The sequence below is a fragment of the Crocuta crocuta genome, unplaced genomic scaffold (assembly GCF_008692635.1).
Source record: "Crocuta crocuta isolate KB4526 unplaced genomic scaffold, BGI_CrCroc_1.0 scaffold26, whole genome shotgun sequence".
Taxonomy (NCBI): domain Eukaryota; kingdom Metazoa; phylum Chordata; class Mammalia; order Carnivora; family Hyaenidae; genus Crocuta; species Crocuta crocuta.
The window spans coordinates 3994771-4006910 of record NW_027532249.1 but is presented as its reverse complement, the minus strand read 5'-3'; the positions used below and the strand labels follow the sequence as shown (position 1 = coordinate 4006910).

The 12140-nt window shown below is 35.7% G+C and overlaps 1 protein-coding gene across 3 annotated transcripts in view; it reads left to right on the top strand.

Annotated features, from left to right (window-relative positions):
* The window catches only part of ANKRD12 (ankyrin repeat domain 12), a 123081-nt gene that overhangs the window by 94364 nt on the left and 16577 nt on the right, over nucleotides 1–12140 (top strand). For all 3 annotated transcript variants that reach the window (XM_077778170.1, XM_077778167.1, XM_077778169.1), the window contains one exon: nucleotides 6445–11147. In XM_077778170.1, the coding sequence (XP_077634296.1) occupies nucleotides 6445–11147 (4703 nt within the window). The remainder of the gene's footprint in view (nucleotides 1–6444; nucleotides 11148–12140) is intronic.

The following is a 12140-nucleotide window of genomic DNA, read 5'->3' as shown; positions in this document are numbered from 1 at the left end:
CTCCCTATAACAGGCGACTACCCCAAGCCCATACTATGTATAAATTCTTGAAGTGCTCCTTCCCCTGACCATTAATCTAAAATATCTTCTAGTTAAGTAGCTGGGAAATAATAAAGAGCAGCTGATCAGAATCAATGTAAATATGCATGTAAATTTGAGGAAGAGTGAATCATATACTGATATGGCTAATGTGAATAACAAGCAAGAAGAAATGAGAGATGGGAGACAATGTAGGAAATGCTATGAAGTCAGACAAAAGAATCGTGGGCTATATTCCTAAGAGTGAGGTAACCTTGGACAAGCTACTTCCTGGATCATACTCTGTTTACAGGTCTCTGAAATAGGAATAATAATTGCTATTAGGGATGATACCTAATCATCTCTGGAGTTTCTACTTTATCCTAGAGTAGGGAGCCCTCAGACGAGATGAGACCTAATATGTTCTATAATGTTGGCCACGTTGTGGTTTAAGGTGAGAACTGATCTAGGCAAAAATAAAAAAAAATGATGAGACCCTGAGCTGGGACAGTGGTAGTGGGAATATAATATAGATTTAAGAGATAGTCCAGAGATAGAAACTCTGAACAGTTACTGTGGAAGTTGAGGAATTGAGAGTGTTAAAAATAGCTCTGAGGTTTTCATTTGAAGAGGGTTGATTGGTATGCTCCAGAAATGGGAAATAGTGGCTTAAAGCAGCAAGAGGAAACAGCTCTGGAAGAGAAGGTAATGAGTTGAGTATCTTCAGTTTTGAGTTAGGATAAAAAGGTGTCCAAGAAGTCCAAGTTAGGCAGCTGAAGCTCAGAGGAAAAGTAGAGACCTGGACTTGAGTATAAAATCAAGTTTAGGGTCATGGTGCATCTAGTTTTATAACATCATCATCCAGTCCCAGAATATATGTGACCTTAGAATAATTATATTTCCTAAAAGTTAATATAATCATAATTCAAACCATTTTAAAAGCCCAGCCTTAGTGAATTTCTTTTTAGGCTTATGAGATGTAATTGGTTTGTCAAATGCACAGTGATAGTTTTGCAGATTTGCTTGATAATACTATCATCTCCGTGTATTGGTCACATGTGCTCTGTTTGCTGCCTTTTTTGGATACTATACAAGAAGAGATGGAAATCTCAGTAGTCTCAGTAGGGAAAAAAGTCAAACCTAAGGGTAATAGTGACCTCAAATAACTAACATTTAGCTATTCTGTAACTGTCACTAGCATTTGTTGTAAATATCTAAATGTAGTTTGAGAAGGACTAGAGTGAATTTCAAATGTATTTAAGTGTTTTTCGTCAATTAAGCTTTTTTTATTACTTAGCATTTTTTTTCTTTCATAGTTCCTTGTCAAGTTGGTTTCCATATACCACCCAGTACTCAGCCCAACTAGTGCCCTCCTCCATGCCCATCACCCCCCCTTCCCCTCTCCCCCATCCCCATCAGCCCTCAGTTTGTTCTCACCATTCAAGAGTCTCTCATGGTTTCCCTCCCTCACTCTCCCCAACTATTTTTCCCCTTCTCTTCCCCCATGGTCCTCCGTTAAGTTCCTCCTAATCCGCCTGTAAGTGAAAACCTATGGTATCTGTCTTTCTCTGCCTGACTTATTTCACTCAGCATAACACCTTCAAGTTCCATCCATGTTGCTACACATGGCCAGATTTCATTCTTTCTCATTGCCATGTAGTATTCCATTGTATAGATAAACCACATCTTCTTGGTCCATTCGTCAGTTGATGGACACTTAGGCTCTTTCCATGATTTGGCTATTGCTGAGAGTGCTGCTGTGAACATTAGGGTACATGTGCCTCTGTGTATCAGCACTCGGATGGTATTTATCCCTTGGGTAAATTCCTAGCAATGCTATTGCTGGGTCCTAGGGGAGTTCTGTTGTTAATTTTTTGAGGGACCTCCACACTGTTTTCCGGAGGGGCTGTACCAGTTTACATTCCCACCAACAGTGTAGGAGGGTTCCCGTTTCTCCACATCCTCACCAGCATCTATATAAGTCTCCTGATTTGTTCATTTTTGCCACTCTGACCGGTGTGAGGTGGTATCTCAGTGTGGTTTTGATCTACATTTCCCTGATGAAGAGGGATGCTGACTATCCTTTCATGTGTCTGTTGACCATCCGGATGTCCTCTTTGGAGAAGTGTCTGTTCATGTCTTCTGCCCATTTCTTCACTGGATTATTTGTTTTTCGGGTGCGGAGTTTGGTGAGTTCCCTATAGATTTTGGATACTACCCCTTTATCTGACATGCCATTTGCAACTATCTTTTCCCACTCTGTCAGTTGCCTATTAGTTTTATGGATTGTTTCCTTTGCCATGCAGCAGCTTTTTATCTTGATGAGGTTCCAGTACATTTTTGCTCTTGATTCCCTTGCCTTTGGGGATGTGTCAGGTAAGAAGTTGCTGCAGTTGAGTTCAAGAGGGTTGTTTCATTTCCTGCTTTCTATAGGGTTTTGATGGTTTCCTGTCTCACATTCAGGTCCTTTATCCATTTTGAGTTTATTTTTGTATGTGGTGTAAAAAAGTGGTCTAGTTTCATTCTTCTGCATGTTGCTGTCCAGTTCTCCTAGCACCGTCTGTTAAAGAGGCTGTCTTTTTTCCATTGGATACTCTTTCCTGCCTTGTCAAAGATTAGTTGGCCATACATTTGTGGGTCCAATTCTGAGTTCTCTATTATATTCCATTGGTCTGTGTGTCCATTTTTATGCCATTAGCATTTTTTTATGAAGAAGAAAAATGCTTTAGTGAAAAGCTGCTTGAATGATTGCTTAACTTTTTTTTAAAGGAACTTTTATCAGAAATAATTTGATAAATGTTTTAAATACAAATTCAAATTTAGTGATTAAATAGATAATTGAAGACTGAAAGATTGGTACAAAATTGAAAATAACAGGATAATGATAGCCATAGTAATTTTCACTATGAGAATTTGAGGAAGTGATCATGTCTTAAGAAAGGCAAAACATTTAAGTTACTACCACACTACAGTCGCAAGACCAGCTTGCTCTGTGTAAAACAAAAGGTTTAAGGTTGCCTAGGGAAGCACAGAGATGTCAGCCTAGTATGCAAGTGAAATGATGTCATGAAGGTGCAGTACCTTTGCTGAAATCAGACTCCCCAGCTTCATGAAAGCGCCACAGCGTTTTTGCCACCAGCTCCTGAGAACCACCATGGAGCAAGCCCAGTGACCACACACAACTCAGCAACCAGAGCCAGGTTACAGTCCTTTACTGGAGTAATTCTGCCCTCTCATCATGGACATTAATTAGTGTTAAACTAACCGGACTCACTGTAAAACTGACATGTTTTCCTTTTAAAAAAAAAAAAAAAGTTGTCTTTGAAAAAGAACCATAGGAAAAAAGTGTTAACTGCATTGAGGAGTGTTGCTTAATTTAGGTGATGAGTCAGGAGCACAAATGATAAACCTAGGGTACACATGTATTATGTGTAATTCCCTTAAGGAATTTGCATTTAACCTTGGTAATGCAGTTGGTAAGCACTATGATATAATCCAAACATACATGAGATTATTACATGTAGTGTAATTTGAGTCATGTATTAATATACATAAACAAAAGAGCAGGATAAAATTGGCTTAAGAAATTATAAAGTAACAGTACACAGGAGAAAATCCAAACATGGCAAAATGAGCCATACCAATAATTTAAAAAATAGTGATACTATTTTATATCTACTAGTGAACTTTTTAAAAAAAATTTTTTTCTGATTAAAAATAGTATCTGTTATGCTAGAAATTGGGAAAACAGAAGCTTGAAGAAGAAAATAAAAATACACACACACACATAAATTGATACATTGCTGCTGTCAAGTAATGGATAACAAATTTTTTTGCTACATTATTAGGTTATCTGTAATAATCAAGTAATTGGAAACAATCCAAATGTCTCAGTAGAAGAATCCGTTTAAATGGTTACAGATTAATTCAATGTAGTATGTAGCCTTTAAAAATAGTAATGGAGAAATTTTAGTTGCAGAAGAAAATGTGATCTGTTCAGTGGATAAAAGCCATATATAAAATGGTATAATGCTGTGTTTGGATCTGCTTGTTTATGTCATAGTACTTTCCATGCCCTGAAATCATACCTGAAATCCCTGTACATCTTTCATGCCTCAGCTTCAGTGCCACTTCTTTGAGAATCTTGCTTTCTTATCTAGTTCACCCAAGTGCACCCTTTCAACCTAGTATCCATTGCTTTTTTTTTTTTTTCTTTAGCAGTTATCAAGTTGTATAACTGATAAAGAGGTAGGACACTCTTTTCATCTTGTCACCCCCTAGCACCTTGAACACTATGTGCCTGGTGGAACAAAATAAACATTTGTTGAAGACTGATTTCTTCGTGTGGAACTGAGGGTTTGAGGGATTTACAAAGGAAAAACAATCCTAATTTCCAATAAAACTAATCATCTGATGAGAACTATAAATAGGATAGTTACATATACCCCACACGGGCTGGGAACTCACAAAGCCGTGAGATCGTGACCTGAACGGAAATCTAAGACTGTTGGCCAACTGAGCCACCCAGGTGCCCCCAATATTTGTTCATATATATATATTTGAAATAATTCCGTAGTTACAATTATTTTATGTTCTCATTTTTTTCACGTAATAATAATGTTTTCATGTTGGTTAGAAACAAAAAAGATAGTTACATATAAACCATAATGAATTAAATCCATGAAAACTACACATAGACATCAGTCCTCAAGAACAAATAATAAATATAAGTACATATTCTTGTATTACCTTAATCAAGACCAAAATAAACACTACTCCCAAAATATGTGTTCGTTTTTGCAACATAAAAGTTCTGTAGTTTGATACTATGTATTGAAATATTGGTGGGTAGGAATGGAGAGCATTTTCAACATCTGTACAACCAGTTACAATTCCAAAAGTTCTTTTTTATACCATGTGTCAGTGTAAGCATATCATTTAGAGTATTCCCACCTCATCTGCAAAACTAAGATTATGATCTCTCCAGAGCTCTTATACAGTGTTTCTGGAATTTGAATTTTTATGAGAACATTTGGGAACTAGATCATTCTATAGAAGGCTTAATGTATTAAATTAACAATTCTAATAAATACGTAGCAAATAAAGTGTTTATCATTTTTTATCTTTTTTTTAAGTTTGAGAGAGAATCCATGTGAGAGAGAGGGGCAGAGAGAGAATGAGAGAAAATACCAAGCAGGCTCTTAGGAACTGTGAGATCACGACCCGAACCAAAATGAAGAGTCAGATGCTTAACTGATTGAGCCACCCAGGTGCCCCTAAGTGTTGTCTATCATTTTTATAGTAAGTTTGGTTTTAACCCTTGGTAAGAGGCCTCAGTTTTCTTTACTTTTAGGTAGGAGCCTGAGTTTTCTTTTTAGAGAAAGGCCTATTGTATACAACATACATTTCAGCTAAGGAAAGATGCCCACCTAGGAAGAAGAAAAAATCTTGTTCTTAAAAATGATATAATGAAGTAAAATTTAGCAGTGTTTTGGCTACATTTATACAAATTGGATTCAACTAAACTTTTCATGTACTTAAAAATAATTTTAACATACTTAAAAATGTAGAAATTGGGATGTCTGGGTGGCTCAGTCAGTTAAGCATCCAGCTTTTGATCACAGTTCAAGTGTTGATCTCAGGGTTGTGCGTTTGGGCTCCATGCTGGGCATGAGGCCAACTTAAAAAATATCTAGAAATTGAGCCCATTATTACCTCCATTGTATTAGAGTATATATTAGTATCAAGTCTAAATTAGAGATAAGAAAACTTAGGAACATAGTAGCTTTCTTCAAATTACTTATGTATTCAGTTTATAATCTTGATTACGTAATTGTGGGATACATCTCCTTTTAAGATTTTTTTTAAAACCAGGTAGTCTGTATCTTGTATGGACAAAACTGTTCACCTTTAAATTACTATACTTCATGAAAATCACTTGATTCCTTATGATTTACAAGAATTCTGAAACATAAAACTGATATTTACTTAACTAAGCCCTCTGTTTTTGCATCAGAGAATCTTACTTAGATATTCTTTCTCTGAAAAAAATGTACATATATTAAAATTTTACATAACATTAGCAGCCAGTGTTTCCTCTGAATTCAGTCCCCTGGATTATAAACCTCTGCTTTATATTATACATTTTTATATTATATTATGTATCTTTGATATATGAATTGTGAATTCGTATATTGTTTGCTTTTGGAAGTATCAGGAGATCTCATTTTGAAGCGTATTATTATAAAGGTTTCCCACAGTACTGTAGCAGAGTTCTTAACATATTTTTATTGCAGCATTCTCATATAATTCTGAAATTTTCTTTCTGAATTGAAATAGTTACTATATATGCTATGTTTTTCTCATAGCCTTATTCTTCTGACAGTTGTCTCTTAACCAACAACAGATTTTCTTTTCTTATTCTAGATTCTGAAGAGGCTCAGTCTGTAAATCCTTCTAGTGTTGATGAAAACATTGACTCTGAGACAGAGAAAGACTCTCTCATCTGTGAAAGTAAACAGATAATTCCCAGTAAAGCACCTCTTCCATCTGCTCTTGATGAATATGAGTTCAAAGATGATGATGATGAAGAAATAAATAAAATGATTGATGACAGACATATCCTTAGGAAAGAGCTACGAAAAGAGAATGAAGCTGAAGTAGAAAAGAACAGTTTATTTGCAAAACAGGAGAAAGCTTTCTATCCTAAATCATTTAAAAGTAAAAAACAAAAGCCATCTAGAGTTTTATATTCAAGTTCTGAAAGTTCAGATGAAGAAGTTCTTCAGAATAAAAAGGTTTCTGCTCCATCTTCTGTCCCTGAAACATCAAATTCTGACGCACAAACCAAAAAGGAATATGGAGTTTCAAATGAACACAAACAAAAAGGCAAAGTTAAAAGAAAATTAAAGAACCAGAACAAAAATAAAGAGAACCAAGAGCTGAAGCAAGAAAAAGAGGGGAAAGAAAATACCAGAGTAACAAACTTGACAGTTAATACTGCACTCGATTGTTCAGAAAAGACCAGAGAAGAGGGGAATTTTAGGAAATCTTTTAGCCCAAAAGATGATACTTCGTTACATTTATTTCATATTTCCACTGGTAAATCTCCTAAACATTCTTGTGGACTAAGTGAAAAGCAGTCAACACCACTAAAACAAGAACATACTAAAACATGTTTATCACCAGGAAGTTCTGAAATGTCATTACAGCCTGATCTTATTCGGTATGATAACACAGAATCTGAATTCTTGCCAGAAAGTTCAAGTGTAAAATCTTGTAAGCATAAGGAAAAAAATAAACATCAGAAAGATTTCCACTTAGAATTTGGTGAGAAGTCAAATGCCAAAGTAAAGGATGAAGATCATAGTCCAACATTTGAAAATTCAGATTGCACACTGAAGAAAATGGATAAAGAGGGTAAAACATTAAAAAAACATAAATTGAAACACAAAGAAAGGGAAAAAGAAAAGCATAAAAAAGAAATTGAATGTGAAAAGGAAAAATACAAAAATAGAGATAGTGCTAAAGAGCTGCAGCGCAGTGTAGAATTTGATAGAGAATTTTGGAAAGAGAATTTTTTTAAAAGTGATGAGACCGAAGATCTGTTTTTAAATCTGGAACATGAGTCCCTAACATTAGAAAAAAAATCAAAGTTGGAAAAAAACATAAAAGATGATAAATCAACCAAGGAAAAGCATGTTTCAAAAGAGAGGAATTTTAAAGAAGAACGAGAGAAGATTAAAAAGGAAAGTGAAAAATCTTTTAGGGAGGAAAAAATGAAAGACTTAAAAGAAGAAAGAGAGAATGTACCCGTAGATAAAGAAACAGAATTCAGTTCTTTAGGAACAAATGCCATTGAAGAATCTGTAGGGTTACATTCAATGGAAAAGGAAATAGAAATTGAAAAACAAGAAAAGCATATAAAAGAAATTAAGGAAAAATCAGAAAAGCGGTTTCAAACTAAAGAAAAGGATGTTGAAAGAAAAAATTCTGAAAAAGAGAAAAAGATCAAACATGAACATAAGTCAGACAAAGACAAATTAGATCTTAGTGACTCTGTTGACAGAATAAAAGAAAAAGACAAGCTGTATTCACATCACACAGAGAAATGCCATAAAGAAGGTGAAAAGATAAAAAATATTACCACTATTAAAAAAACAGATGATAGAGATAAAAGTAGAGAAAAGGATAGAAAACATGACAAAGAAAAACCTGAAAAAGAGAGGCATCTAGCAGAAAGCAAAGAAAAGCACTTGATGGAAAAAAAAAACAAACAGTCAGAAAATACTGACTATACTAAATCAGAAAAAAGCAAAAATAAAGAAAAAGACAGGGAGGTAGATAAAAAGGAAAAATCTAGAGATAAAGAAAGTGTAAATATAACTAACTCCAAACACTTCCAGGAAGAGAAGAAGTCAAATATAGCAGACAATAGTAAAGCACAACATGAGAAAACATTATCCCTTAAAGAAAAAACAAAAGATGAGCCTTTGAAAACCCCTGATGGAAAAGAAAAAGATAAAAAAGACAAAGATATAGACAGATACAAAGAACGAGACAAGCACAAAGATAAAATTCAACTAAATAGTTTATTCAAACTAAAATCTGACGCAGATAAGCCTAAACCCAAGTCATCACCAGCATCAAAAGATACTCGACCTAAAGAAAAGAGGTTAGTGAATGATGATTTAATGCAAACAAGTTTTGAACGAATGCTAAGCCTTAAAGACCTAGAAATAGAGCAGTGGCACAAAAAGCATAAGGAAAAAATTAAGCAGAAAGAAAAGGAGCGGTTGAGAAATCGTAATTGTTTAGAACTTAAAGTAAAAGATAAAGAAAAAACAAAGCATATACTAGCTGAGTCTAAAAATAAAGAACTTACTAGGTCAAAGAGTTCAGAGTTGACTGATGCTTATACCAAGGAGAAACAGTCTAAAGATGCAATAAGTAACAGATCACAATCTGTTGATGCCAAAAATATAATGAATTTAGGGAAGTCCTCTTTTGTTTCAGATAATAGCTTAAATAGATCTCCCAGATCAGAAAGTGAAAAACCAGGTCTCAGCTCTAGATCTGTATCCATGATTTCAGTTGCTAGCTCAGAAGATTCCTGCCATACTACAGTGACAACCCCCAGGCCTCCAATTGAGTATGATTCTGACTTTATCTTGGAGGGTTCAGATTCCCAAATGTCCTTTTCCCAGTCACCTTTTTTGCCAATTGCCAAATCTCCTGCCCTTCACGAAAGGGAATTAGATAGCTTAGCCGAACTGCCAGAGCGGATTAAGCCACCGTTTACAAGCAGACTTTCAACATCCCATCTCCGATCATCTTCTGTAGAAGATGTTAAACTAGTGATAAATGAGGGGAGATCATCTGTAGAAGTTCGAAGGTGTAGCATGCCATCAGTCATTTGTGAACATACAAAACAATTCCAAACAATATCAGAAGAAAGCAATCAAGGTGGCTTAGCTGTGCCAAGAGATAGCTGTCCTTCTCCCAAACCTGAGGTGTCCTCAAGTGTGCCTGAAAGAGAACTTTCAAATTTGTCTAACATACATTCCAGTTTTGCAGCCTCTCCAACTAGATCTGTAAACAGCAAATATATTTCATCTGATATAAATGTTATCAAGAGTACTGTTCCAATGGGCACTTTAATGGACAGTCCCGTGCATTTAGAGCCATCTAATCAGGTTGGTGTGATCCAGAGTAAATCATGGGAGGTACCTGTTGATAGTAGACTGGAATCCTTAAGCACTAATGATTTTATCTGCCCAAATTCTGGTACACCTGATCAAGATTCTTCTGTTCAAGGCTTCTGTAATTCTGAAAACAAAATATTGAAAGAACAGAACACTGATTTTTTATCCCTGCACCAGACGGAACTGCCAGGAAACTCTTGTGCTCAGGACTCCGCGTCCTTTCTGCCTTCACAACAACCTTGCTCTTTCCATAGCCAATCACTTTCAGATGCTGATAAACATATGTCTGTGTCATATGTTGCCAATCAAGATCCAGGTATTTTACAACAGAAAAACGCAGTTCAAATTATCAATTCTGTTTTGGATACTGACAGTGAATCTACAAAAGAGATGGAGAATACTTTTGTCTTAACAGATGTTCAAAAGACAGATGCCTTTGTCCCGTTGTACTCTGAAAGCACTGTTCAAGAAGCATCACCAAATTTTGAAAAAGCTAATACTTTGCCTGTATTACCATCAGAAAAAGACTTTAGTGGAAATGATGCCTCTTCCCAGCTAAATACACATTATGCATTTGGCAAATTAATGTATAAGTCTTCCAATGGCCACGAGGTTGAGAGCAGCACTTCTGATATTCATGTTATTTCACATGAGAAAGAAAAACTGGAGAGTTTGGTATTAACTCATTTGAATGATAAATGTGATTCTGATTTATGTGAAATTAGTGCAGGGATGCCAAAAGGAAACCTAAATGAACAAGATAATCCAAAACATTGTCCTGAAGGTGAAAAGTGTTTACTTTCCATTGAAGATGAAGAATCACAACAAAGCACTTTATCAAGTCTGGAAAACCATTTGCAACAGTCCACTCAACCAGAGATGCATAAATATGGTCAGTTAGGTAAAGTAGAATTAGAAGAAAATGCTGAAGATGATAAGACTGAAAACCAAATCCCTCAAAGGATGACTAGAAACAAAGCAAATACAGTGGCAAATCAAAGCAAACAGATTCTTGCTAGCTGTACACTACTATCAGAAAAAGACAATGACTCTTCATCTCCTAGAGGAAGAATAAGATTAACTGAAGAAGATGATCCTCAAATTCACCACCCACGGAAAAGGAAAGTGTCCCGTGTACCTCAGCCTGTGCAAGTGAGTCCCTCTTTACTACAAGCAAAAGAGAAAACTCAGCAGTCTCTGGCAGCCATTGTAGATTCTCTGAAACTAGATGAGATTCAGCCATACAGTTCAGAGCGAGCAAATCCGTATTTCGAATACTTGCACATAAGGAAAAAAATTGAAGAGAAGCGCAAATTGTTGTGTAGTGTTATTCCTCAAGCACCTCAGTATTATGACGAATATGTGACATTTAATGGCTCATATCTGCTGGATGGAAACCCCTTAAGCAAGATTTGCATTCCGACAGTAAGTAACATCACTCAGTATACATCTGCAGTGCTGTCAATAGAAATATAATGCAAGTCGCTTTTGTAGTTTTAATTTTTTTAGTAGCCACATTTAAAAGGTAAAAAGAAATAGGTAAAATTAATTTTAACATTTTATTTAAACCCAGTATACTCAAAATACTATTTCAAACTAAATCAACATGGAGGCATCTGGCTGCCTCACCTGGTGGAGCATGGAATTCAGGGTTTGAGTTTGAGCCCCACGTTGGGTACAGAGAGTACTTAAATAAATCTTTAAAACAAACAAAAATAAATGTAGAAAAATTGTTAATGGATGAGACATTCTGTGTCTTTTTGTACTAGGTACTTGGAATCTGCTGTACTTCTGATATATCTCAGTTCAAACTAAATGTGGCTAACATTTCATTAAGTGTTCAATAGCCATATGTAGCTGTTGGCTACCCTAGTGATCAGCACTGGTCTACAGTATTTTCTTTTTCCTTTTGTCCCAAAGGAAGTATGCTTTTCTATCTTTGAAGGGTAATTCATGTACATGTGCATTATCTCCCCCTATTAGCCTTTTTTGGCCACCCACTCCAAACATATTTAGGTCTCCTTCATGCTGTGGAAAAGAAAGTTATCCCATGACTATGCCAGTTTATCAAACTCTCCCTCTCTTTCTTTCACCACCTGATGCTTTCTCTGTATCACTTCTGATCATCTCTTAAACCTTCTACACTGCCACAGATCACCAGTGAGCCTGTAATGACAGATTTGTTGGCCTGTTTTTCTTTCTGCTTGATCTTTGTCACATTTGACATTGTGACCATCTTGTTCATGAAATTTTCCTCTTCTTGGTTTCATGATGGTGCTCTTTTCTGGTTCCTTTGCTCTTTTTTGCTTTCTTTTAATGACTCTTCTACCCACCCTTAAGCATCAGAGTTCTCTAGGAATCAGTTGAAAAAAGTCAACTTTTTGTCATGGTGGTCTTAACCTATTCCTGTGGTTTTCG